This window comes from Zootoca vivipara, chromosome 5 (assembly GCF_965207765.1).
Source record: "Zootoca vivipara chromosome 5, rZooViv2.hap1.1, whole genome shotgun sequence".
In the NCBI taxonomy this organism is placed as follows: domain Eukaryota; kingdom Metazoa; phylum Chordata; class Lepidosauria; order Squamata; family Lacertidae; genus Zootoca; species Zootoca vivipara.
This window is the reverse complement of record NC_142588.1, coordinates 85,160,088-85,187,328: the sequence shown is the minus strand read 5'-3', so window position 1 is coordinate 85,187,328 and position 27,241 is coordinate 85,160,088. Positions and strand designations below refer to the sequence as shown.

The following is a 27,241-nucleotide window of genomic DNA, read 5'->3' as shown; positions in this document are numbered from 1 at the left end:
GCTATGCCTGACACTTCCAAATTCTAAGAACCACCCAGGGTTCAAATCATGAGAAGCAGTGGTATTGCTATATTCTTTTAATTGTTTTATATATGGAATTGTCTTTTATATATGGATTTTTCTATATATATGGATTTTTCTCTATATATGTTCCCATACAGAAAAGCTTCAAAATCAACCCTCACTGGGTCACTGCTGCTTTCTGATGTTCTACCCCCGGCCCCCAAGATTTTTATTAAAGTTTTTGCAATACAATAAAATTGCATCTAGAACCAATGAAGTAAGAAATATCCAACAAGGAAGAAAGAAGAAACAAAAGAAAAGAAAGGGAAGGGAAGAAATAAAAGAGAGGAGAAAAACAATAGAAATAATAACACACAACACGCGCGCGCGCACACACACACACACACACACACCTCTATTCTAATTATACCCTAATATTCAATCGATCTAATGTTCAGATTTGCAGAAAATTGGAATTGTGAATAAGTAGCAAGGCGAGGAAAACTCATGGAGAGACAAAACTGGTTTAATTCTCTTCCGTGTGTCGTTTCATTAAAAATTTGTGGTTCACAAAGAAAGAAGCTGTTTTCACATAAGCATAACGTTTGCCATGAAGAAACTGTTGAGCTTCATTATGGACCTTTCCCTCTCATTCGCCCTCAGCATCTTTTCTGGGTACAAAACCTCTGGGTCATTTCAACTAGGTTATGCTCAATTTCTTCCTTCCTAGGATTTATTAGGCGAGGGCATGATTCAGCATGATTAGTGATAATGAGGAAAGATCAAAACCACAGCAAGAATTTGTAAGAGCATTATCAGATTAGCCGATATTACTCAGGGACTCTGCGCTGAATTTGTTTCTTTGAAGAGCGATGAATATTAAAGTGCAGAACCGAACAGAGTTTTAAATACCAGCGCATCAAAATGGCTGTGTTTATGTCCAGCCTCTAATAACAGGTGGGTGTGCGATTCATGGCTGTTCCCAAACAAAGAATTGAGAGCTGCATCCTATAATCAGGAGTCACCAACGTGGTGCCTAGGGGCACACAGATGCCCACAAATGCCTTCTTTGGTAGCCACAGGATTTCCTCTTCACCCCTCCATTCACTGAAACTAGGCTTTGGGGGGGGGCTATTCTGTTGTAGCCAATAGACTAGACTGCAGTGTGTGCTTGTTTGTTGGGTTCGCAGGGTCCTACTGAGAGCTTCTTTGCTTCACATGTGCTCCTACAGGCCCCCAAAGGGTAGCCACCCCTATGCAAGTATGCAGGGAAAATACAAGATACGTGCAACTAGCTATCACTCCGTCATGAGTACAAACAAATGCTTTAAAAAGTTTCTAAAGCTGAATCACTATTTGAGCAAGGAGTTGTGAAATATGGATAGAACCCACCGCTCCTTTCTTACAGATATTTAAGGTATCATGCAATTCCCACTTGCCTGGGAGTAAGATCCACTCAGCTCAATGAATTCTCTAGCCATGCAAAAGCCTCTACTGGCCCTGTTGTACTCATATGTAGCCCCCCCCTCTTTTTTAAGTGGGGAGAGGCCATTAGGTCTGCGGTCTGCAGCTGAAAGGGGACCTCCGATTACAACAATTGTTAATTGATTCTGCGATCTGCTAAGTTTCACCACCCGCTCTTATGCAAACCAGACCAAAATGTGACTTAACCCCTAAGATAGGAAACTGAAAGGAAAGCATTGGTTAAATTAAAAATAAGTCTCACTCTGTTTTTTAATGTCTTGTTTTCATGTGTTGTCATTTTAATTCTTATTGCGGCTAAGGCCTCAAAAGCCTGGGCCTCTCTGAACCTCTGGCTCCCTCATTTCTCTCACATCACATGCATTGGGGGCTGAACTTGTCTACCTATGTAGGTTCCCTCGATGATTTATAACAAGGATGGTGAATGTCAGGTCTAGGAACCCAATGCGGCTTTCCATGCCTCACTGTCTCACCCTTGCATCTCTTACCAGGCCACTCCCCCACTCTTGAGGCCACTCCCCTCACCAGCTCCACTTTGCACCCTCTGCTTGGCTGGAATGTGTCATTGAACTCTGATGATGCCTCTTCCTTGAGTGGATGGGTCAAGGAGAGAGAGGTGGGTGAATGCATGCAAGAATGTGCCTATTGGCAACTTACAACCTTTAGGAACAGGTAGGTAGCAGTGTTGGTCTGCCGTAGCCGAAACAAAATAATAATAAAAATTCCTTCCAGTAGCACCTTAGTAAAGGGACCCCTGGCCATTAGGTCCAGTCGTAACCGACTCTGGGGTTAGGGCGCTCATCTCGCGTTATTGGCTGAGGGAGCCGACGTACAGCTTCCAGGTCATGTGGCCAGCATGACAAAGCCACTTCTGGCGAACCAGAGCAGCACACGGAAACACCATTTACCTTCCCACTGTAGCGGTCCCTATTTATCTACTTGCACTTTGACGTGCTTTCAAACTGCTAGGCTGGCAGGAGCAGGGACCGAGCGATGGGAGTTCACCCTGTCGCGGGGATTCGCACCGCCGACCTTCTGATCGGCAAGCCCTAGACTCTGTGGTTTAACCCACAGTGCCACCCGCATCCCAGTAGCACCTTAGAGACCAACTAAGTTTGTTATTGGTATGAGCTTTCGTGTGCATGCACCAATGCCTTTCATATGTACTGTGTCAGGAAAATTTTGGGTATCATGTGGCAAGGCAGAGTTTCAAACACAGATGTGCTCTCCCCAAAGGGCATTCCTAGTTTGTTTGTCTCAGCGAAGTTTATGCCTTTTTGGTCATGTCCGCGGAGTGGAAGATGGCAGGCGATCGCTGCGCATGGAGACAGACAGTCAGGTCATGCATGCATAGCAGTGACCAGAGAAGGAATGACTGCTGAGAGGAGCGCAGAGAGAAGAAATGTCATGGTGCATTTGCAGCAGCACAACTGGACGTCTTCACCTGCCCCAGCTGCAACAAAACATTTCTCTCCCATATCAGTCTCTACAGCCACAGCAGGCGCTGCAACCTTCCAGCAGTTTGACCTCACCCCCAAAGGTGCACTCCTCCAGTGTCTCCCGAGACAGACAGGTGCCAACAAATAACAACTGTTCAAAGGTGAAGCTCACACTAGTTGTTTTACCCACTTTTGCCCATGCCACTACCGCCATGACATCCCTGATTCAGAACACTGTTTTTACAGGGTTCTAAATCATGTGGCTAGCCTGGATGTATAGGGAAGCCACTTTCTCCTGTGCGGAAACCGCTTTCCCAACCAGAGAGAGATGGTGAAGCTAATAATAATAATAGTAATTAATTCTTTATACCCCGCCCATCTGTCTGGGTTTCCCCAGCCACTCTGGATGGCTTCCAACAGAATATTAAAAACGCAATAAAACTTCAAACATTAAAAACTTCCCTAAACAGGGCTGCCTTCAGATGTCTTCCAAAAGTCAGATAGTTGTTTATTTCCTTGACATCTGATGGGAGGGCATTCCGCAGGGTGGGCACCACTACCGAGAAGGCCCTTTGCCTGGTTCCCTGTAACCTCACTTCTCATAGGAAGGGAACCACCAGAAGGCCCTCAGAGCTGGACCTAAGTGTCTGGCTGAAGAATGGGGATGGAGACCCAAGGATACAAGAAGGGATGGGGCCAATGGGTTTATCCCCATTCTGCCCTTCACTGTGTGAGGTTTGAATGCTGAAGAGCACTAAGATTCATTCTCTTGTCAGCATGGCTGGAAAGCAACAGAGGATGTATGAAGGCAAACACTGAGTTACAGGAGGAAAGGCCTTCTGTATTTTTTTTTTTTTGCATACTTGATTTATATCCTGTCCTCCTCTGCATCTTAATGGATCCAAGGCAGGTCCCATTACCTTAAGAGTTGCAGAAGGATAGAGTGTTCTGGCAGGTAGACATCAGCATGACAAGAGGCAGCTGTTTTACATTCCCTGTTCTATTAAATCCTACCATGGAAATTTAAAGGCACAGGGGCTCAGGTCTCTCTCTTTCTTTGCACCTTAAGGAAGGGGCAGGGAAACAGGACAGGCAAGGACAGCCCTTGCCATGCAGTTGTTTTAGGTGGGACTTAGGGGGACAGAGGAAGGCAAGAGTGGAGCAGCAAGACTCATGTTAACTTTATATCTGCTTAATTTACAAGGGTTTGCTTTGCGCCAGCTTCTTGTGCATGGGATTGTTTCCTTACTGTTGTTCCCAGGCATTGTGTGTGTGTAAGATGGTGACTGCCACAGAGAAACTGATGGAGAACATTTAAAGAAGATTCTGCTAAGTGTCCGAATTGCAGGATGACAGGATGAAAAGGAAAAGAGAAATATCTGAAACAGTCGGGTGGGGTGATTTTTTTTCTTCTTCTGGAAAATGTCAGCTTAGCTTTAGGAGGCGGAAGATGTGATGGCAACTACGTTTAAACCTAGGAGGTCAGTTTGCACTTTGTGAAATTGTTGCACTTTCATGTCACAACACAGAAAGAACACCCAGTGCACGTTAAAACAATAACAACACTTTCGTTTTTCACAGATGGGGCTTGTAGGTAATATTTTAGTCACAGAACACAATGTGCCAAATTCCATGGAAAACAGCAGCATTGACACTACATTTTTGCAGCCTGGAGCTGTTGAAAATGTACACTGAAGCCACAATGGTGGTTTAAAGTAAAGCAATAATGTGTACAACTGTACCTATTGCTTCTCAGTTCATTGTTAAGTCAAATGTCATGAGTTTCAGGCATAATTCGTGGTGCTAGTATGAAATCATCATGCCCACCCACTTACCCAAATGTCTTAGTCCCTACATACCAGGAGTAGCCAACACGGTGTGCGTCAGATGTTGCCGGACTACAATTTTCATCATTTTAACCAGCACAGTCAATGATCAAGGACCATGGGAGCTGTAATCCAACAACATCTGGAGGGCACCACATTAACCTCGCAGTTGGATTACTGCAATATGCACTTTGTGGGGCTACCCTTGAGGTTGGTCTAGAGCAGGCATCCCCAAACTTCGGCCCTCCAGATGTTTTGGACTACAGTTCCCATCCTCCCCGACCACTGGTCCTGTTAGCTAGGGATCATGGGAGTTGTAGGCCAAAACATCCGGAGGGCCGCAGTTTGGGGATGCCTGGTCTAGAGGCTGCAGCTGGTGCAGAATGTGACAGCTAGGTTGACTGTGGGAGCAAACTTCTGCCAGCATAAAACACCTTCCTTTCAGGATTTGCACTGGCTGCCTATCTGCTGCCTGACCAAATTCAAGGTGATGGTACTAATGTATAAATCCCTATACAACTCAGGACCAGGTTACTTGAGAGACTGCCTTATCCCTTATAAACCCAGTCTGTCACTGTGGTTTGCAGGAGAACTTCTCCTTCAAGTTCCAAATGCATCAGGATTCCACTCTGCCCCTACTCTGTGGAATAATATTCTTGTTGAGATACGACACGTGTCTGCTATTAGCACTTTCTAGAAACTTGTTCTGAAAGGCTACCTCCATCGGCTGATTTTTGTCTCTGCCATAGGTGCCTATTTTGTATTGTATTGTTTTGCTTTTAACTGTTTTTCTTCTTTTAAAATTGTGCATCACTTAAAGAAGCTTGTGAAAGGAGAATAATATATGGCTACTAATAAATGAATCGTAATCATCAACCATCCATACTACATACTTTAGGATGGAACTGTGCACACATCTACCTAGACTCATAGAATCATAGAGTTGGAAGAGACCACAAGGGCCATCCAGTCCAACCCCCCTGCCAAGCAGGAAACACCATCAAAGCATTCTTGACATATGCCTGTCAAGCCTCTCCTCCAAAGAAGGAGACTCCACCACACTCCTTGGTAGCAAATTCCACTGCCGAACAGCTCTTACTGTCAGGAAGTTCTTCCTAATGTTTAGGTGGAATCTTCTTTCTTGTAGTTTGAATCCATTGCTCTGTGTCCACTTCTCTGGAGCAGCAGAAAACAACCTGAGTGTAAGTTGCCTTTAAGTCAATGAAAGTAACATTTGAGTAGACATATGCAGGATTGTGTTACGTGAGACTGCTTCCTCTGCTATGTTCAACCATAAACTGGAGCAATCTGAACACTGTTAACATATCTTTAAATCTTCCAGAGGGAAGAAGAAGTACATCCTTCTACCCATTTCTTTCAGTCCATTTGGCTGCCTCAATATCCAACCTGCCACGCAGCACACCTGAGTAGAACTGAGTATGGATGGAGTTGGAAGTATTGGGGAGATGGCCTTTCCTCAGACTTGGGAGTCCATCAAATGCTTGACTTGCCACTTGCAGCCAGCCTACTGATCAACAGCCACATAGGGCTGCCAGACTCAATAGAGGACAGGACTTCTGTGCCTTTAATTGCCCTGCTGTCTTTCGAGTCTGGAAAGCTTAAAGAGAAACCAGCAGACCATTTGCTTGGAAATTAAACAAAGGCTCTGCTGGTTTCTCTTTAAGCTTTCCAGACTCAAAAGAGAGCAGGGCAATTAAAGGCACAGAAGTCCTGTCCTCTATTGAGTCTGGCAACCCTACAGCCACATCATAACTACCAGCATCAAGGATTACAATGCAACATCAAACATGATAGTTTAGGAGCGCAATGGTGGCGCCACAGGAAAGTATGTAAGCTCAAATGGTTGGGATTGAGGTGACATGTTGTTCCTTATTTTGCTGATGTACTTCTCTTCTTCTCAATTCACACACCAAGCATTCTTTTCAGAGTATGCCAGGTCACCTTGTCTCCAGGCAAAGAAACAGTGTCAACCCACAGAAAACACACACTTTGTGGAATAAACAGGATCAGTTAAGAAACATGGCCAAGAATTCTTGGAAGCTCCAGTCTGCCAATATGCCAGCGAAAACGGCTAATAAGACTTGGATTCATTTAAGGGGAAAGTGGACCTCAAAATAATGTCCATGGGGAAAAAGTTGGAAATTCATGAGAACGTGATATCAAAAACAACATGCACAAAAGGGCTGGATGAAACTCATGCCTACCTGAAGCAAGCAAACAAAACAAGTTCCATCAGACTGACATTCAGCCTGTAAGTCAGGCCTTTGAAGACACCATTGCAACTGACTTTGGGAAGAGTAGAGGTTCTGTTAATTGATTTTATATTGCTCTAATGCTTTTATTGGAACAATGCTTTTGTTGTCACTTCGATTTTTATATGCAGTGCATTGTGCCCTGGGATCACTTGATTAAGAAAGAGTGGTTGAATAATGCAATAAATAAATAAATAAAATAGGAATATGGTGGATTTGAATGTTTCCAGCTAAACTTTCTCCCCTGTTACATTCTTAGGAGATAATGGCCCAGAGCGGGGGGAAATGTTGGAAAATCTTTGTAGATTATTTTTAAAAATATATTGCAAATATAGTAAAATGCAAGTAGCTTCAGAATATGAACAGCAGGAAAATTTATGTCTGAAAACAATGTGGAGAACGTAAGTGTGGAGACTATAATATGCAGCATTAACCGGGAAACTCCAAAGTTATTTGACTATTTGATTGTAATTTGGAACACAACATAAACTTATTCTCTCTCTCTCTCTCTCTCTCTCTATATATATATATATATATGGGGTAAACTTCTGGTGCCTTTCTGTTGCACTGTCAGCAGCAAAATACAGTAGCAAACAGAGGCTCTTCTATATTTACGTATTCATTAATTAGTTTAAGATTCCTGTATCGGTTACACTCCAGTGAACAAGTTAACTTTTATTTTCTGACAGAATTATTCACTCCGTTTAACAGAGGCCCGAAAAAGAACTCTAGAAGTTCTAGAACTCCTTCTCAATTGCTTCAGAAGCCCCCATTTCCCCCCATTTCCCCAGAGTCCTACTTAGTTTTGCTTAAAGGGATAGTAATCACAGACATGTGATGTAACAATCACACATCAGCAACGTAAGAGTGAAATGCTAACAAGTAACATATTTCCTAAGTGAATTAGAAATGTGGGGGGTGAGAAACCAAAATCTTCCCGTTACCTAGACACAGGTTGATTCCCTCAGTAAGAAATAGGCCTCTTGAGCTCTCTCCACACTGTGGTCCCCTGTGCTGACTGCCTGATACTGCTGTTGACTTCCAGCATTTATGGCTTAGCTAGATTTCATTGAGTAACTCTGGCACCGAGACATTTCAAACTAGACTAACGTAAAAGTTAAAGGACCCCTGGATGGTGAAGTCCAGTCAAAGGCAGCTATGGGGTTGTGGCGCTCATCTTGCTTTCAGACCGAAGAGCTGGCGTTTGTCCACAGACAGCTTTCCGGGTCATGTGGCCAGCATGATTAAACTGATTCTGGCGCAACGGGACACCATGATGGAAACCAGAATGCACGGAAACGCCGTTTACCTTCCCGCCGCCACAGTACCTATTTATCTACTTGGACTGGCATGCTTTCGAACTGCTAGGTTGGCAGGAGCTGGGACAGAGCAACGGGAGCTCACTCCGCCACAGGGGTTCGAACCGCCAAGCTTCTGATTGACAAGCCCAAGAGGCTCAGTGGTTTAGACCACAGCACCACCTGATTGGGACCACTGCATGGGAGTACTCTTTTACCTCATGTCCAGATTGATTCACCTCAACTTTTCAATGACCGAGGGCTGTTTCGAATAATCACATTGGCTGCACAATTGAAATACCAGTGGAGCAATGTTGATTTGGGAAGTAACTATTGCAGGAGCCATGTGGGAGTCAACCATATGGAAGTGTCTTCTGCGGTGCTCAGTTATTTTAAGAAGTGACCAAGGGTTGCCACCTGTCCTGTACAATACAGGATTGTGCTGTATTTCAATATAAAATGCTACATCCTGTACTGAGACAATTTGCCATGTATTCAGGTCTTCTCTCTTTCTCTCTCTCTCTCTGGTCCTCTCAAAATGCGTGTGTTTGAAAGGGTGTCTGAAAGGTCATGTATTTAAGCTCTGGGTAGCCATGCACAGATTTACAAATTCATGAGTATGTGTGTGCACATGTGACGAATTCCAGAGGGGCCATCCTGTTAGCCTGGATTAGATTGTAATGGATTGCTTTGAAGTCACTTCAGCGCCAGATTGAAAAAATAAATAAATCCAGAACAAAAGTGATAACCCTAAATTGTGAGCCTTTCTTGGGCCTGGCCCAGAGGCTCCAGCTGGTGCAAAGCATTACAGCTAGACCACTGATGGGGGCAGACTATGGGCAGCATATAATTCTAGTGCACTGACTACTTATATACTACCAAACCAGGTTCAGGTTTCTTGTACAGTGGTCCCTCGATTTACGAACGTAATCCGTTCCAAATGCACACTCATAGGTCGAAAATTTCGTAAGTCGAAAAGCGGATTCCCATAGGAAAAAAAATATTCAGAAAAATTTGTAAGTCGAGGAAACTGCATTTAAAAATTCGTAAGTCGAGGAAACCTGCATTTAAAACCGCCAACGGTTTCCGTTCGGATGTAGAAAAATCCGTAAGCATGCGGCCATTTGTCCCGTTCGTAAGTCGGAAACTTCGGATGTCAAGTAATTCGTAAGTCGAGGGACCACTGTATTAATTTACAAAGCCCTTAACAATTTGGCCCACCTAACTCCTTATATCCCTAACTCCTTATATCCCTTATATAACTCCTTATATGATGGTGTTTCCTGCTTGGCATGGGGTTGGACTGGATGGCCCTTGTGGTCTCTTCCAATTCTATGATTCTGTGATTCTATGATCCCTGCCCAATCACTGAAGTATTCAGGGGAGTCTATGTGGCTCAGATGCAGAGCCCATATTCACCACAAACTGGGTGCCCAATTGCAGCCCAATTTTAAGTACCTCCTTTCCGGTCAAGGTCAAACATGCCCTGCCCTACCTACTGGACCTCTGTCACCTCTGGCATTTTACTTGTACTTCAATTTTATAGTTCTAACTGGTTTTTTTATATTTTTGGTATTTTATCTTTGTAAACCATTTAAATACTACCGTAGTTAAGCAGTGTATAAGCCGTTTAGCTAAATAATTCCAGCGAATTAGCCAAAGGAAGATGAAACAATGTCTTCTGGCCATCACTGATGCAGCAAATCCAGCATTGCACCAAACCAAATCTTCCTTCTTTCTCAAATGGATTTGCTGTCTGAACTGAAAGTGGCAGCTCCATGATGCTGGAAACAGATGATGGCGACTGGGGTTGCTGATGTTGATTGAGAAACAATGCCTACACTTTTGTCAAGCACCGTGACTGAACTGGAGAACATAAGTCCCAATGAATATACGGGAAGCAATCCTCATCCCCCACCCTGGAGAATATGTGCTTTATTATGGGCACATATTCTTCCTTCAGAAGGCAGTAAATTACAGTATTTATGGAATCTTAATTATCTAAACACAGTTGGAGCCTGAAGGTCAAGGCTGCAAACTGCATCCTAAATTTCTGTTTACAGATGAAGTCGAGTATTTATTGCAGCACTGTTTGTGCTGCTATAGTTAAAGGTCTGCCAGCGTTTCCATTATAAACCACTATTTCAGAGGTTTATAACTCACTCGTAAATCTCTACTTCGGGCTGAAACACAGTGCAAAACAAGGTCTCTACTGTGGGAGAGAGATTTCTCTCCCCCTCCCCACCAATTCTTCCTTGTTTGCTTTACCAAAATTGTTTTGTTTTTTGTTTTTGTTTTTAAAAAGGTAAATATGCAAAAAGCACTGCCAACTCTTATTAGACTCAACAGATCACACATTTTGTGTAAATAGAAATGCAGGGCTATTTGGTAAGTTTTCAGAATTACAAGAGAAATAAAACGAAGGGTGCTTTCTCCCATAAATACTTTATGGCCTCTGAAATTATTATTGAAATGATATATATTTTTATATACAGTGTTTTTCATGATTGTTTTATACCACATCATCTCCACAGTTCTTACAACAGGGAAAGGTATATCAGTATTATTATTCCCATGATCAGTATTGTGTACATATTGGTGTTAAGGGAAAAAAAATCCCAATGGCTTCTCTAAGACACACATAGTTTGTGGCTTTGGATCTGAATCTCATTGTTATGCGCATGAGCTGTTAAGGCCAGAATACAGGTGACTCCGAAGATCTATAGCTGAATTGTTCCACATTGTATATACATTTAAAACATCTTAAAAGTAGTTGCTGCCATGGGTTTAAATTAGACTGGGGCAGTGACTCTGGCGGAAAGGTACGGTAGTTTAACCCACACAGCATTGTCTTCCCTGGTGCTGTTTTTATCACTATTGGGGAAAACAAGACAGCTCTCCATTACATCATGCCCAGGCGGCTGCTATTAAGAGTGACCCATTATACAGTGTTTTCAGTTTGTGAACTCTTTAGTATGTTTTACATGCTCCTGCTATTTTTGCCATAGAGATATCAGGTGATTGACAGCTGACCGGTGCTACAGTGGGTGGACGAGATAATTATCTGGACCCATTTCTCCACCCCTGGTTCTAGGCTCGTTGTTGGAAAAATAAAAATGACAGCCAGGTGAAGGCACTGCCTGGGAGTGCAACCCCCACCCACACAATCCCCCCACTTCTTGAAAGGCAAAATAGAAGCAAGGCAGTATTGAGAACTTTGAATTTGGCGCGACATATTTATAGGACTATTTATTCCTCGGTAATGGTGATTCACCACGATAGCAAAATGGATCTGCTAAGAAATAGGAGCGCGCACACACAAAATGAAGATAAATGTATACATGCGCTTTTTATAACCATAGGTAAAGGTCCCCTAACAGTTAAGTGCAGTCACAGACGACTCTGGGGTTGTGGCGCTTATCTTGCTTTACAGGCCGAGGGAGCTGGCGTTTGTCCGCAGTTTTTTTTCCGGGTCATGTGGCCAGCATGACTAAGCCACTTCTGGTGCAATGGGACATTGAAATCAGAGCAGTGCACGGAAACACCATTTACCTTCCTGCCAGAGTGATACCTATTTATCTACTTGCACTTTTTGGCGTGCTTTCGAACTGCTAGGTTGGCAGGAGTTGGGACAGAGCAACGGGAGCTCACCCCATCTTGGGGATTTGAACCGCTGACCGTCTGATCGGCAAGCCCAAGGGGCTCAGTGGTTTAGACCCCAGCACCACCCGCGCCCCTTATGGTTTTTAACCATACAATGGCCAAATGCCCATAATACACACACACACACACACACACACACACACACTTGCGCTTTGTTAATTTGTATTTGTATCCTGCCTTTCCAATGCTACTCAAAGTGTCTAACAAAGGTAAAATACAAAATCATGTCCTACATATGAGTTGCCTATGTGTATCTGGTGAGCCTTGGCTGGTGGGGAGAATAAAGTAAACATGACGATCCTGCAAGTTGGAGATGAGTGCAGTAGCACCTGCAGTTCCCAGAAGGATGCTGCATCCGAGAGCAGAAGGAAAACACAGCTGTGATGATGAATATTATCTATTGACTATTTGGTTACATTCATCAAGAGAAGCCTTATGTTGCTCCAAAAGACTGTCATGAAGCCTTGGGTGTCTTTAGTGGAGTATATCTGCTCAACACTGATGCCACGACAGAAATGTTACAAATTGCATTCTAATCACACCTCTTCCCATGACACGGCTTTAATTTCAATTTCATTCCCCCGCCACCCCCCCCCCCCTGAAATGATTGTTCTTGTTTAGGAAAATGTGAAAAATGAGCTTTTATCTTGCCTTCTCGCTGAGATACACAAGCATGGCAAGGCAGCTCTGAAAGCCAAAACAAACAAGATTACCATAGCGGTTGGCGCAAATGAGCGGAGAGAATCTTTTACCTGTAAAATCCCGGAGGGGCCTGTGGAACTAAGAAGTTTCTTTCAAGGCTTTGCAAGACGTCGTTCAGCATTCTCACTCGGGTGGGAGCTCTCTCCTTCGGGTCGTTCGCTGGACGCATCTCATCCGACTGGAACAACTGGGCACTGTCCCTCAGGGCGTTGGCTATTGTCAGCAAGCGGTCAAGATTTAGATGTTCATCTGAGAGCAGTAAGAGAAACACACTATAAGTAAAAATGTGTTGAGGCTGTCTGGCAGATTGACGTGCTTGCTCGTGGTAGAACACACTTCTGAGTCACACTTAAACACTTGGCTCTGACCAGTGGGCCTTTGGGGTTGTAGTTTATTTGTTCCAAATATTTACACGCTGCTTAATGCCTAGTCTTTAAGCAGTGTGCAATAAGATTCCAAATTCAGATAATTGGTTAAAATTAACCATGAAAAAAAAAACTTACTTGCTGCTGAAATGAAAAGGTCTTGGCCAAGCACCAGAAACTCAACACAGAGGGGACTGTCTCCTGGTGGCTATAAGCATAGCTGCCAAGTTATCCCTTTTTTAAAGGGATTTTCCCTTATGCTGAATAGGCTTCCTCGTGAGAAAAGGGAAAACTTGGCAGCTATGGCTATAAGTCATGCATCTGAGCCCTGTGATGCCACCAGAAATGATTCCATGGAAAACCTCAGTGATAGGCCAGGGCAGGGTTATAAGGAATCAGGCAGTCTTTAAGGTATCCTAGATTCAAGTTGGTAAGCGCCTTGTAAATTAACATGAATCAGAACCTGATGTCTGCCCACTGTTGGGTTAAAGGGCAGTTACCCTTTCCCCTCCCAGTGATAAACTAAGTGTGAAACATTTTACTCATGCCAAAGCTACCCCTGTTTCATTCTACCGTAGCAAGTGAGGCAGCTTGAGTACATGAATGCTTCAGGGCAGAAGCATAATTTACAAGCGTTAAAAATCCACTGGTGCCCATTATGGAAAGCAATTGGTTACGCAGAGAAATGTTACTGCATTCAATCCAAGTCTGGAGAATAAATATCCATCCGGCATAACATGACTTTGAATAAAATCCAGTTACATGCAGCCTGTGCAATGAAAAAACCTGCCGTATAATTCAGCAATCAGCGGTACGCATCTCCCAAGTTCCCTTTTTCTGGTGCCTCCAATTGTATTTATTTAACAACTTAAAATAACCAGATGAGATCATTCATCCTGATTCAAGCTGGGGAGGGTTGCATAACAAATTGGAAATGCGGGATAATAAAAGTGTTGCTGTTTCCCCTTGAGTGAGATAACATTTGTAATTTTTCCCTCCTTCTTCTCCTTAGGAGTGGTGTCGAAAGATGTTTAAGATAAAACTAGCAGGCACTTCCGAATTGCACAGCCTACCCGTTGCAACCACTGTGTTTATCCAAGGGATAAATCACACGTGTCGCTGTCACTTCAAGGCAGCCATGTCCAGGATGCTATGATAATAGGAATGCAACTGCACTTAAAATAATACTATTTATATCTGGAGGTGAACATAGCCGTAGGCTTGCTAACGTCTTTGAAAGCCACTACTCAAGAACAATTCATATAGCTAGATTGCTAAGCGACTAGACTGATATTCTGGTATGCAAACCATTAATTTAAAAAGGACAATCCTGGAAAGGGGAAATTAAAAAAAAAATCTATATTCTGGTCAGCTGCCAATTTGATGTCAGGCTAAGATCAAGGACCTGGTTCTGGTGCACAAAGCCATAGACAGCTTGAGACAAGGACACCTGAATAATCATTTCACCCACTGACCACTAACATGCACATTTTTTCAAAGCAGTTTTTCTGACTAGGACACAGTTATCACCAATAAATGCATTTTAGGCCCACTTTGGCCTAGTATATACATTTTTGTATATGTTACTTGGCTGGAGAACCGCACCGTAAAATTCAGAATAGAGCAAATTAGGAAGGATGGCTGTAACTGGTTAACATGTTGTTTCAGAAAGTTTAGATTAGATAAACCTGCCTTTAAAGGTGAACCGAATCCCTATCTGTTGCTGGAAGACAGGGGGCTATTCTTTTGCGGATTGGTTGTTGCTCAGCAGTAGAGCACATGATTTGAATGCAAAAGTTCCCACATTCAATTCCTTACATCTCTAGGAAAGGATAGAGAAAAATTCTGTCTGAGAACCTCTGGAAAGCTGCTTCCAGTCAGTGTAGACAATTCACTGACCCCATATCAGGCAATTTCATATATCCCATGGAACTCATGTTCATAAATTCCACCGGAGGAGGGAGATGCATGATTCAGTCTTGGGTTTGGGATAGAGACACAACATCCCATGCAGGAAATCACTGTCATTGAAAAGTACCTGCCAAGCGGCTGTAATTTTTTAAAGTATACAACAGGGTTTGTTGATTTAATCTGGCATTTTCCTTAGCTTCGTTTAATTCATTAGTTTCAGTCACTTCACTTCAAGGAAAGGAGGATTATTTTCATGGCACTAATACTAGTAAGATAAGCTTTCTCATTTCTGTTAACTTTGCAATTTTGTTTAATGAAATTCCCCGCAGCTCTTCTGTCTCTAAGATCAGTTTCATTACATCGTCCACTTCTTTGTCTGATCTCATAAAGCTAAGGTTTGTAAAGTTGTCACAAGGGTTCGTTGCTCTTGCATTTATGCAGTCCAAGGCATACATTTATTGCAGCTACTGAATTAGTCAGGTTTTAAGGTGTAAACTGTAGGGCAGGGGTGGGGAACGTTTCTGAGCCCAAGGGCCACATTCCCTCCTGGGGAACATCCTGGGGGCCGCATACCCATAGTGGATGGAGCCAAGGGGGCAATATATAATAGAATCATAGAGTTGGAAGGGATCCTGAGGATCATCTAGTCCAACCCTCTGTAATACAGGAATATGCAGCTGCCCCACACAGGGATCGAACCTCCAATCTCATGACTCTTACCTTTGTACAGCAGGCTGCATTCTAGCCATGCACAAGTCAGAGATCTCTGCTCTCACTCCTGCACACAGACATCTCTCCACTGTCCATCCAGGCAAGCAAGAGGCACTGTCCCAGTTCAAGGATAGCTCAGCTGGTAGAGCGTAAGACCCTTAATCTGAGGGTTGTGGGTTCAAGCCCCATGTTGGGTGAAAGATTCCTGCATTACAGGGGGTGGACTAGATGATGCTAATGGTCCCTTCCAACTCTACAGTTCTATGATTCCAGCTAGGCAAAAGCAATTCAGGAAGTTGTGAAGCAGGCCCGGGGAGGGGTGTGGCCTGGAGAGAGGGTGTGGCCTGTTAGTATTATTCGGTAGTATTGGGGAGAGGGTGTGGCCCAGAGAGAGTCCCAGGGAACAGATAGAGAGGCCTGGGGGCAGTAGCGTAGAAAGGGGGAGCGGTGGGGGCGGGTCGCCCCGGGTTCCACTCTGGGGGGGTCTCCACTTGGGGCACCCCGCCCCGCCCCTCGCTCCGCCTGCGCACGCCGTACAGACATATGTGGTTCGTGTCGGCTGTCCCACGAGCGGCAGCTGTGTGTGAGCAGTGGCTGGTGGGGCTGCCGTGCACCAGCAGCAGTGCATCCTGCCTGCACATGTGCAGCATCCTGGCACATGCACATGCGCAGTCAGTATGCGCTGCTGGGCTGGCGCTGTGGCTCCCACGGCAACCTTACGAGCGGCAACGGAAAAGCAGCACGGACGGGGCAGCCTTACGCGCGCTGTTCATGCACAGCAGCCTTACGAGTTGCCGCTTGCTCGGTGTATTGTAAGGTTGCCGCGGAAGCAGCAGCGCCAGCCTGGACGGACTGCACATCGACCGTTCATCCTGACGCGTGCGTCGTGATGTCATGACACATGCGTGCTGTGAAGCGACACCTCGCCCCCAGGGGGCGCCTCCACGTTTGCTACCCTGGGCAGCTAAGTGGCACAGTTCGCCACTGCCTGGGGGTGGTTGTATTTGGCCACCATTCTTGAGATTCCTGCTCTACGGGTAAGGCTGACCCTCCCAAACACTGAAGGAGCAAAGCTGCTGCACATATTGTAGGTGCCAACGGCCAGCTGTGTTATTTCCAAGAGCCTGGGTTTCTCTATTTGCCTTTCCGGAGGCGGAACTGTCTTCTTTTTTCCCTCCCTCTCATCCAAACACACAGATCAAGGTCATTCATTTCTAACACAGAGCTTTCAAGAACTGGCTGATAAATCAACTCAAGCAACTTATTCGGCATTAAATTATCCCGCTTCCTAGTGGCTGCAAGGAGAGAGGCGAGCAGGAGTGATCTGCTGCCAACGTGAACTGCGGCAATAAATAAGCAAGGTGGCCAGTCTTCAAACCGAAGAGCCATGGGGGTTCAGTGCTCTTTCCCCTTTCCCTTTCCTCCATTTGTGGTTGCCCTACAAGGAGCTGGGGAGAAACACCCTCACAGTTTGGCCCTAAAATGGTATTTATCCTTGATTGTGATTTAAATACTGGTTACTAGTCACTGGTGTGACTTCTATTAAAAATTATACACAATTCTATTGTGTACTGACTTCACTGAAACTTACTCCTAAGTAAATGTGTAGCATTTATTATTATGTAGTTTAGAAATTATTTATTGTAACTGTTGAGTGGATTTCTGTTTAATTTTTATATGGTGATATTATTATACTATCCTAATGACTAATTATTATACTATCCTAATGACCCAGGTGGCGCTGTGGTTAAACCACAGAGCCTAGAGCTTGCTGATCAGAAGGTCGGCGGTTCGAATCCCTGTGACGGGGTGAGCTCCCGTTGCTTGGTCCCAGCTCCTGCCAACCTAGCAGTTCGAAAGCACGTCAAAATGCAAGTAGATAAATAGGAACCGCTACAGCGGGAAGGTAAACGGCGTTTCCATGTGCTGCTCTGGTTTGCCAGAAGCGGCTTTGTCATGCTGGCCACATGACCTGGAAGCTATACACCGGCTCCCTCGGCCAATAATGCGAGATGAGCGCGCAACCCCAGAGTCGGTCACGACTGGACCTAATGGTCAGGGGTCCCTTTACCCTTTACCTTTAATGACTGTAGATTCCTTATTTTAAAGCTGGGGAGGGAAGGATACAAAGAAATTATTATTATTATTATTATTATTATTATTATTATTATTATTATAGCAAGTTTGGTCATACTGTTTCCATGTGCGCTCCTAAGATTCCTGCTCCAAATTCATAGAATCACGAATTTATATGCTATATTCCGGCCTTTAATACAACAATTCACTTATCTTATTATGTCTATTTTCTGCTTGTTCTTTTTCCATGCAGTCATTGCTTGGTCTTCACATGTTGGGAACCCCTTCCTACCTTTAGAAACGAGAAGTATCCCTTTTTTAAGGATAAGAGGGCTTCACATTCTCCTGTTTTTTTTTCCAATCCCCATGCATAGAGCTCCTGAAGAAGTAGCCAACCCTTAATGTGGTCCCCAGACCAAAAATATATAGCTATTCCTGATGTATAGGACTGCTCAGGTCGGGATTTATGTATAGCCTAAGCTACAGAAGCTATTTCTTAGGGCCCCACTCTCTTGCGGGGCCCCAAAGAAATTAAGGGGGGGAACCTGGATACTGTGTACATTTCCAAAATATAAGATAAAAAAAACACAAATGAAATAAAACCTACATACGCAGTGTTTTGTGTGGTGTAGGCTCCTATGATGTAAGTCATGGGCCCCGCCTGCTAGCCTGCTCCCTAAAATATAAATAGTTTGCTCATTTCTATATATAGAGTACCTACATTCGGTTGCATGGCAACATGTGCAAATAGCTTTAGATACCTATGGGTAGGTCCATAAATTACCATACAGCATGTATTGAACACAAATATATATACACATGTTGTTGTTGTTTAGTCGTTTAGTCGTGTCCGACTCTTCGTGACCCCATGGACCATAGCACGCCAGGCACTCCTGTCTTCCACTGCCTCCCGCAGTTTGGTCAAACTCATGTTCGTAGCTTCGAGAACACTGTCCAACCATCTCGTCCTCTGTCGTCCCCTTCTCCTAGTGCCCTCCATCTTTCCCAACATCAAGTGCCCTCCATCTTTCCCAACATCAATATATACACATATATTCAACAAATGTTGACAAAGGACAGCTGGGCATATAAAGGGCCCCATTACCTTCAGTAGCTTAGGGCCTCATCAAACCTAAATCCGGCCCTGGAACTGCTGCTGTAATTTATAACACGCAAATGCCTACACACTTTTTTCTTTATTGGCTTACATGTTATGCCCCACTTTTCTTGCAACATGGAGCCAAAGGAGCCTACATGGGTTTCCTCAAGCAGTCACCACCTAGACACTGATCACACCCAGACCTGCTGAGCAGCAATCAAGTTCCTTCAGACCATATCCTGTGTATGCATACAACACACACAAAAATTTGGTCCAATGAAATAGGCACATACTGTTTGTTTACAGTGATGAAAAGCAAATGCTCACCATCAAAAAGCAAAGGGAGATAAGAAACACATTCACCAAAAATCTTTGGACCATGGAACAAATTACCTCTAAAGCTCTTCTGAACTTCTAATGCAATATCCAGGGCATTAAAGGGCAGTACTGGGTTGTTGGCAATTTGCAAAATTACTTCGCCTGTCAGCTGGAAGGAAAAAAGAAGAGAGAGAGAGGAAACAAATAAATGGAGATCAAATAAGTTTTAATTTGGTCTCTACAGCCACAGCAGGCGCCATAACTCTCCACCGGTTTGACTTCACATTCAAGGGTGCATTCTTCCATTGTCTTCCGAAACAGACAGATGCCAACAGTATTATACCTAAGTACAGTATTCACCATATGCTTCAATGCACACAATCAGGCCTCTTGTGCAAGCAGTCCTCTCCATTCATTTCAATGGCAGAAGTGGCATGGTATGAGCAAAATCATGTGTGTTTCACATAGCCCCCCCCCCTCTATCAAAATGAACGTCTTGATTTATAAGATCTCTTACCTGCCCTTCACCATAAAACAATATATTATGCAATCATAAACACAGACGAAACTGTTCCAACCGAAACAGAGCAGTATATATTTGACAGAGGAGGAGGATCCCACAAAGCAAAATACCTTACCTGCCAAAGGGTAATGAGCATTTGCATCTTCAGAATATGGCAAAAGATGTACACACACAGTGGTATGGGGAGGGAGTTCCACAATTCATGGGCTGCCTTTTGAGGCCCCTATGCAGATCTTGACATCCCAGAGAGCACAGCAGATTACTCACGTTCACAGAGAATAATTGGATCAGGGGGAATGTCTGATTTAGAACAGTGGCCTTCAACTTGACCAGTTCCAGGATCCACCATTAATTCCAGCCTGATATACAGTATCACTTTCAATGTTCTCACTTATCATTTTTTTCAACCCAAACTATTTGCCTTTACTTATTGCCATTAGTGCTGTCAACCGTATGAAGGGTTTTGCCCTTGATTAATGTTCTGTCTTTTCACCGACTAGTCAATTAACTTTAAATGCATTTTGCATATTATCCAAAGGCACTGCAAGGTAAGGTATTTCACCGCTTAATAAACAAAAGCTCCACCACCCAACAATAGAAAGAATGGGGAGCATTAACATACGGGTGTGCTTTTTAATTATCATTCCATATTACATTACAGTAATACATTGGAACCACAATATAAAGAATATTGCATCAATAGTTGCTCTCACTGATTACAATGAGCTTCTGCCAATTAATCAACCACATGTAGTTGACTAATCTATCAACAAACTGATTTCACACAAACATCTGCCTTTCTTTTTCTCTTACCTTCCTTCTCTCATTCTTTCTTTCAACAATATAGTTCCTGCATCCTGCACAAGATGCAGCTTCTAGGGGAAGACCCACATATGAAGTTCAGGCGCCAGGTTAAAAAACAGGGGAGGTTTCCCAGGTCTTTTAAACTTGACTCATTATTTTATTAACTCCTGATTTTGGGGTTTTTGTATTTTATACCGTACTGTGTTATCTGCTTTAGGGTTCGGTTTTAATTCTCAGGTGTGCTACATTTGACATTATATACAAACAGACATTGCTTCATGAAGATAAGCTGCCTTGAAAAGTCTCTTGCAGCACAATCTTCTACCAGTCTACTCAGAAGAAAACCCTGTTGAGTTCAATGAGGCTCACTCATTGATGTTTGCTCTGATCTAGTGATAAAGAGCAGGTTTGTGTGAGGAAAACCCCAGAGGAAAAATAAATAAAATAAAGCTTAAAAGTGCAACCCATGCACTTTTTTACGGAGCAAACAGCAACCCACAGAAAAACCAAACTGCTGTTTGTTGCAATTCAGCTTTAAAGAGCAGGATCTCATTCATGGGGAAAGATCTGGGGCAAATTTGGAACTTTAAAGTTCAGACCTTTGCTTGGCCACAGCCCCATGTCAGTGATTTGAAGGCCACTTGAGGGGGACTTGAGGCTGTCCTGTGGATTGGCCAATAGTAGGCAGGCCTGGGCACGGGCATTCCCCAGGGGGCAGGACTTCCCGGCTGATGAGCATTGCTTGGTTCCGCCCCCCGGTTTTCCTTCCCTGGACCAACTAGCAGTTAGGCTTTGGCTAGAGGGGAGGTTGTAGCCTTTGCCTGCTCCTCCAGATGTTTTGGGACTACAACTCCCACCATCCCTAGCTAACAGGACCAGTGGTCAGGGATGATGGGAATTGTAGTCTCAAAAGATCTGGAGAGCCAAGTTTGCCTATGCCTGGTTAAGAATATACTGTTAAAGGGATCTGTGAGGTGTTGCATCTGTCCCATGCCCCGGTGGGGGCTAGGGCCATAGAACTCCTCCAGCGGGGACCCTTCAGGGTGTACCCCTATTTGATGTAGGTCATAGGCCATAGTGTGGTTTACCCTTAGATGCACTCCCAACGGACATGCTGGAGTTAAATAAATAAATGGCTTCACCCAATGCCTATGCCCAAACCTCACATCTGTAACCAATAAAGTTGTGGCCTATTTGAACCCCAAAACTCTATGAGCTGTTGTCTGGTCTGGTTATTTCATTACGTAGGGAGCGACTGGGTCATGGGGCCTTGGCACGCAAATTACTCTGCACTATCTGATATTTGAGAAAGAACAATTGTTGACACCCAGAAAAGATGTTGTTGGAATATTATCAAACATCCAGGATTTCTGGAGACGGGAAAGGAAAGGAAAGATATCCCAGCAGGATATCTTAAAAGCCTGCAAAGAAATTTGGGGCAAGACGCATCCATAGTACATGGAGACAGAGAGCACACTATAGATCAGCTTGAAACCCACTTCCAAGCAGGGGCAAGATCTGAAGCTGTAAAGATTTCTACCTAAAGGGGAGAAAATGCCAGGGAGGCTGCTGTGAAAAAGAGCTGTCATCTTCTGTGAAGGAAGAACAAGGAGGTGAAAGGAAGCTCTGCAGAAGAACAAAGTTAATGATATCCCAAGGGACCAAGAAAGAAACTGGAAAGTTAAATTAGATTTTTTTTTAAAAAAAAAATATCCATGGGGGGGGGGGGGGTAGCTAGGGATGGAAGAAGATATTTTTCTGTTCCAGATTGTATCCATTGCATGCAGTACTCTTCCCATTCCACTGCAGTTCACCTTCTGCCAAAAACCACTCTGTCCAATGTGGCAAAATTTTGTCCCTTGAATAAGTTGCATATTTTTATTATTTAAATCACACCAGTTACATTGTCATTGTGTTATTCCACCTCATGCATTTCAATGCAAAAGGAAACTCATTTGTTGAGACATTGGGAAGAAAGAGGGGGGAAGAGGTGGACAGGGAGGGAGGGTGGGTGTTGAGCTTCTTTCACGTGATCGACCGCTTGTGCCAGACCCCGATACAAAGCCCGAGCCCTGCCATTTGCTCTCGAACCCGAACCAAAAGCGCCGGCACACAAAAAAATCCACACACCCCCAACCAAATAAAGGAGCTGTCCATACCTATACCAGCACCCATACAGAGCCCGGGCCACCGCTCCCGAGCCCAAACCTGAACTTGAGCCACCCGCACGAATATTTTCTTATAACCCCCCCCCCCGATATATAGATATAGCTGTATCAGACACGTACCATCTCTATTGCCTTTCTGGTGCTTATTGAAAACCTTCCTTTTTCAACAAGATGGAGCAAGCTTGCTTTCCGCAGGCTAGGACCCGAACCAATGGTTTCAAGTTGCAAGAAAGGAGATTCCGACTAAGCATCAGGAATAACTTTCTGACAGTAAGAGCTCTTTGGCAGTGGAACGGTCTCCCTCGGGAGATTGTGGGCTCTCCTTCCTTGGAGATTTTAAAAGCATCTATTGGGTGGCCATCTATCATAGATGGCTTAATTGAGATTCCTGCATTGCAGGGGGTTGGACTAGATGACCCTCGGGGTATTTTCCAACTCTACAATTCTATGATTCATAAATGGAATGAAATAAATAAATAAAAGTAACTTGGGGGGGAGGAAGAGTTGGCTCCCAACAGTTAAATTTAGAAGTGATGAAATAAAAAGGTAGCTGCGGGGGGGTGGGGAGAGAACCTTATCAGTAAAGCAATTTACAAATCTTGTGATCTCCCTCCCTCTCTGTCTTTCCTTTTGCATTATGTCACAGGCAGTTTATATGTGTGTTAATGGGGTAATCATAGAGTTTATTAAATCACGTATGTGGAACGTTAACCTGGAGAAATCAATCATGGGGAGGAAAGCTTGGAGCATTGATTTTGAGCAGGGTGAGTAATAACTTTGCAGAAACGTGCATCAAGCCCGCATAATGCAGCAAGACAGAAAAGGCCACTGATTTCTTATTTATGGTCTTATATTTGGCCATGCCATCCTAGGAGCACAGCACTGAACATACATGCAAAATAGACACAGCGCTCCAAAGACAACCCTTTGAAACACAGCCTAAACTTAAAAAATAAATAAATGTATGATTTCCAATTTTATTTCAATCATTTTACAATCATTTTAACATTTCGAAACTCAACTTCCTTCCTCCTCTTTTTGCGGTTCCTTAAATTTATTTTTATATTTTCTGCATATTCCAAATTACATGGCCTGAACTTAATGTCCTAATCATTGAGCATAATGGCTTGAATCCAAAGAGATACTTTAGGTCCATCCAAGAACTTCAACACACACATTGAGATTATCAAGTCTTCCACTTTGAAAAACAGACAACCACCATGTGATAGGACCAAACTATTTCTGGACATTTTCAAGGTATCCAAAGAGGTCAATGGAAGGTTTTTGGGGGGATCCATGAATATGGGTCCAAAAATGATTTTTCCAGAGCAGTAAAATAAATTGCATGCAAAATGTTGTGTTTAGGTGTGCCCCCCCCCCCGGGAGGTAAGTGGTCCATAGCTTTCCCCTTTTACACTTTAAAATACAGTAGTTTCTCAGGCTCATCACATTTCCTGGAGCAACATATTTCCATAGACACGCCAGGAAATGTCACATTTCCTAGGAAGTCCATGGGAACGTGTGGCAGAAATAGGGCTGATAAACTAAAGAGAGTGGTGAAACTCACATTAAAGTGAAAAGAGAAAAAGGAAGGAAGGAAGGAAGGAAGGAAGGAAGGAAGGAAGGAAGGAAGGAAGGAAGGAAGGAAGGAAGGAAGGAAGGAAGGTCTGGTTAAGTTTACATTAACATTTTAACTGAACTGAAAAAAAAATAAACATTATCCCACCTTAACTTGGGACAATGCCCCAAGCCACAAATGTTTGGGGAAATTACTCATGAAACAATGAAAGCTGCAGAAACTCCCTGTTTTCTTGGGGGTGTGGGATGAAAGGAGTGAATGTTTACCACTTTGGATTTTTAAGCGAAAACTAGCAATTTCGCTAGTTTGCTCCCAGTACATAAATAGTGTGAATATGCACTTCAGTTCTGTTTGCTGCCATTATTTTCCCTGACTGTACTGTTTCCCCTGCTTTCTGGATTGGTCCCATGGGCAACCCCACCCAATCACACAGTAAAGAGGGTTACTTGGCCATTAAGATTCAGGTACGTCATGATGAGGGCAAGTGAGGGCAATGCAAAACAGTTTCCTGCTAAGTTTGAGGAAACAGCCAAAATATACAGGAATTTTTGGGACTGCCCGAAATGTCTGTGAAAAATGGTACTCTGTACACATTGTACACATTTCCTCAAGCTTTCTATAATGCTATATAACCTTCCAGTTTCACATTTCTTCTTTGACACTATTGACACTCAAAGGTTAAGTAGTAGGATGTATTTCTGTGTTTAAACAAACAGCTCAACAAACATCTAATCTGACAGGATACATTTTGGGTCAGCAGAGGGCTCTCTGAGAGAAGACTAGAGTAATTCAAAAGCTGCTACGGATGAAGTAGAGCATAATAATTCACAAAAGATATAGCTGTTTCTATACAAGGTAGGATTAATCATTTCAATAAATGCTACAAATACGATGTGTATTTCTCTAAAAGGAAAGCACTTCATATATTTTATTCATGCTTTGGGAAATATTGATCGGGAAATAGATGCATTAATGAAAAAGGAGTGCCCTGTATTTTTAAGTGGGACTGAAGATCAACAAAAAGGTTAGATATTGGCATGTATAGAAAGTCATGCACCAAATTCAGAAACTTCCTTGTCTATCAGATTGGCCTTCAGCAACAAGGGATCACTGCAAGATGTACTCTTTATCTGAAGAGTATCTGAAGAAGTGTGCATGCACACGAAAGCTCATACTAATGACAAACTTACTTGGTCTCTAAGGTGCTACTGGAAGGATTTTTTATTATTTTTTGTTTCGACTACGTCAGACCAACACGGCTAACTACCTGTAACTCTTTAACTTTATTTATCAGAAATTCAAAAACACATTAGGCAGGAGAAAACCCCACTAAAAACCTCTCTTTTCAACTACCTCTGTCGAGCCTCTAGTGGTTTTGGACTGGAATTATTCCTGACTCTGGTGAACTGGAACATATCAAAAACAGTTTGGATTCCCTTCACATTATAAAGGCCTGACTAGGAGAGCCATGATTTCACTGAATACTACAGCTGAGAACAATGCCACACACATATGGGCTCCTCATTCAGACCATCCACTGAACACAGAATAAAGCTAATGGTCTTTGACTTGGGAACAGGACCAGCACAGCAGCTTGTCATGCCTTGCCCTAACCTGGTGCCAGACATAAAGTTCTTGGAGGATGGACGAGAAACTCTGTAGGTTGAGGATCTTGGAGAGCAGGCAGGGTCTCCTGGAACCAGCTCTGAGGAACTCCTTGAGGGGCCTTCTAGTGGAAGATCAGCTAAAGAACCCATGGAGCTGTCAGAGGATGGGGTGAAACCTCTCCTCATTCCAAAGGCTTAGGTCTAGGCCAGGCATCCCCAAACTTCGGCCCTCCAGATGTTTTGGACTACAATTCCCATCTCCCCCGACCACTGGTCCTGTTAGCTAGGGATCATGGGAGTTGTAGGCCAAAACATCTGGAGGGCTGCAGTTTGGGGATGCCTGGTCTAGGCCAAAGAGTATTGACACAGCATGTATCTATGGACCAAGTATCAACACACAACTCATAAGTAAGCAACCCCTTGGAATCCTTTACTACCTAGCTGGGGCTAGGATATGGTCTGGAGAGGTCTCCAAACCTTCCAGTTACTATAAACAACATCTCCATCTCCTTGTTCTTTGCTCCTGTGTATAGTTTCTCCTCCCTGCTATACACCAAAGGTTGATGGGCATTACCATTCAAATGGGATGGGTGTGCCCTGTCATATGCTTGATTATGTGGGGTGGGGCTTACCTGACCCCCCCTTATTGAAGTTGGCACCCCATTTCCTGACCTTGTTGCTGGATCACGCCTGGGACCTAGACATTGGCTTTGAGACAATAGTGCACCTTGAACCCTGTTCTCTTGCACGAGTGTTTTGGTCAAAGGCTTTTACCTCCTTGGACTGCGACTCCAGCCCCTTGGACCACAACACAGCCCTGTGCCCACTCCAGCTCTTCCATAAATGTGTGAAGGCACTTCTGAAAGGAGCTAGTACATGGAGGTGATTTTGAAATGTGGTCTAAAACCAGGCATTCTTCCACGCAATGTTTGTGCCAAAGGGATCTCTATATCATTTTGTCCACCCAACTCTAGAGCCATGTATTCTTGGTTACTATGTGCAGCCCTCAGAGTGACAGCTATAGAATAATATTTTTTAAACTCTAGCAATTATGCATAATCTTCTTCCCACAAATCAGGGTGTCATGGTTGTAAGGCAAATGACATTTTTGAATTCCTGCTTATGCATGATCTGTAGCAGACTTAAGGAGGAGAAATAGGGGAAAACAGGATCAAGCCTTTCTCTCTCTCTCTATATATATAATCACAATTTGTTTGTGATTCATATATATATATATATATATATATATATATATATATATATATATATATATATATGGTAAAGGTACCCCTGGCCGTTAGGTCCAGTTGCGGCGCTCATATCACTCTATAGGCTGAGGGAGCTGGTGTTTGTCAGCAGACAGTTTTTCCGGGTCATGTGGCGAAACCAGAGCA

General features: G+C 43.6%; 1 protein-coding gene across 4 annotated transcripts in view; it reads right to left on the bottom strand.

Moving 5' to 3' along the window:
* NAALADL2 (N-acetylated alpha-linked acidic dipeptidase like 2) overlaps nt 1-27,241 on the bottom strand; it is a 784,863-nt gene that overhangs the window by 29,830 nt on the left and 727,792 nt on the right. For all 4 annotated transcript variants that reach the window (XM_035134128.3, XM_035134127.3, XM_035134124.3 and 1 more), the window contains 2 exons: nt 19,242-19,335; nt 12,737-12,935 (listed from right to left, as the gene is read on the bottom strand). In XM_035134128.3, coding sequence (XP_034990019.3) covers nt 12,737-12,935; nt 19,242-19,335 — 293 coding nt within the window. The remainder of the gene's footprint in view (nt 1-12,736; nt 12,936-19,241; nt 19,336-27,241) is intronic.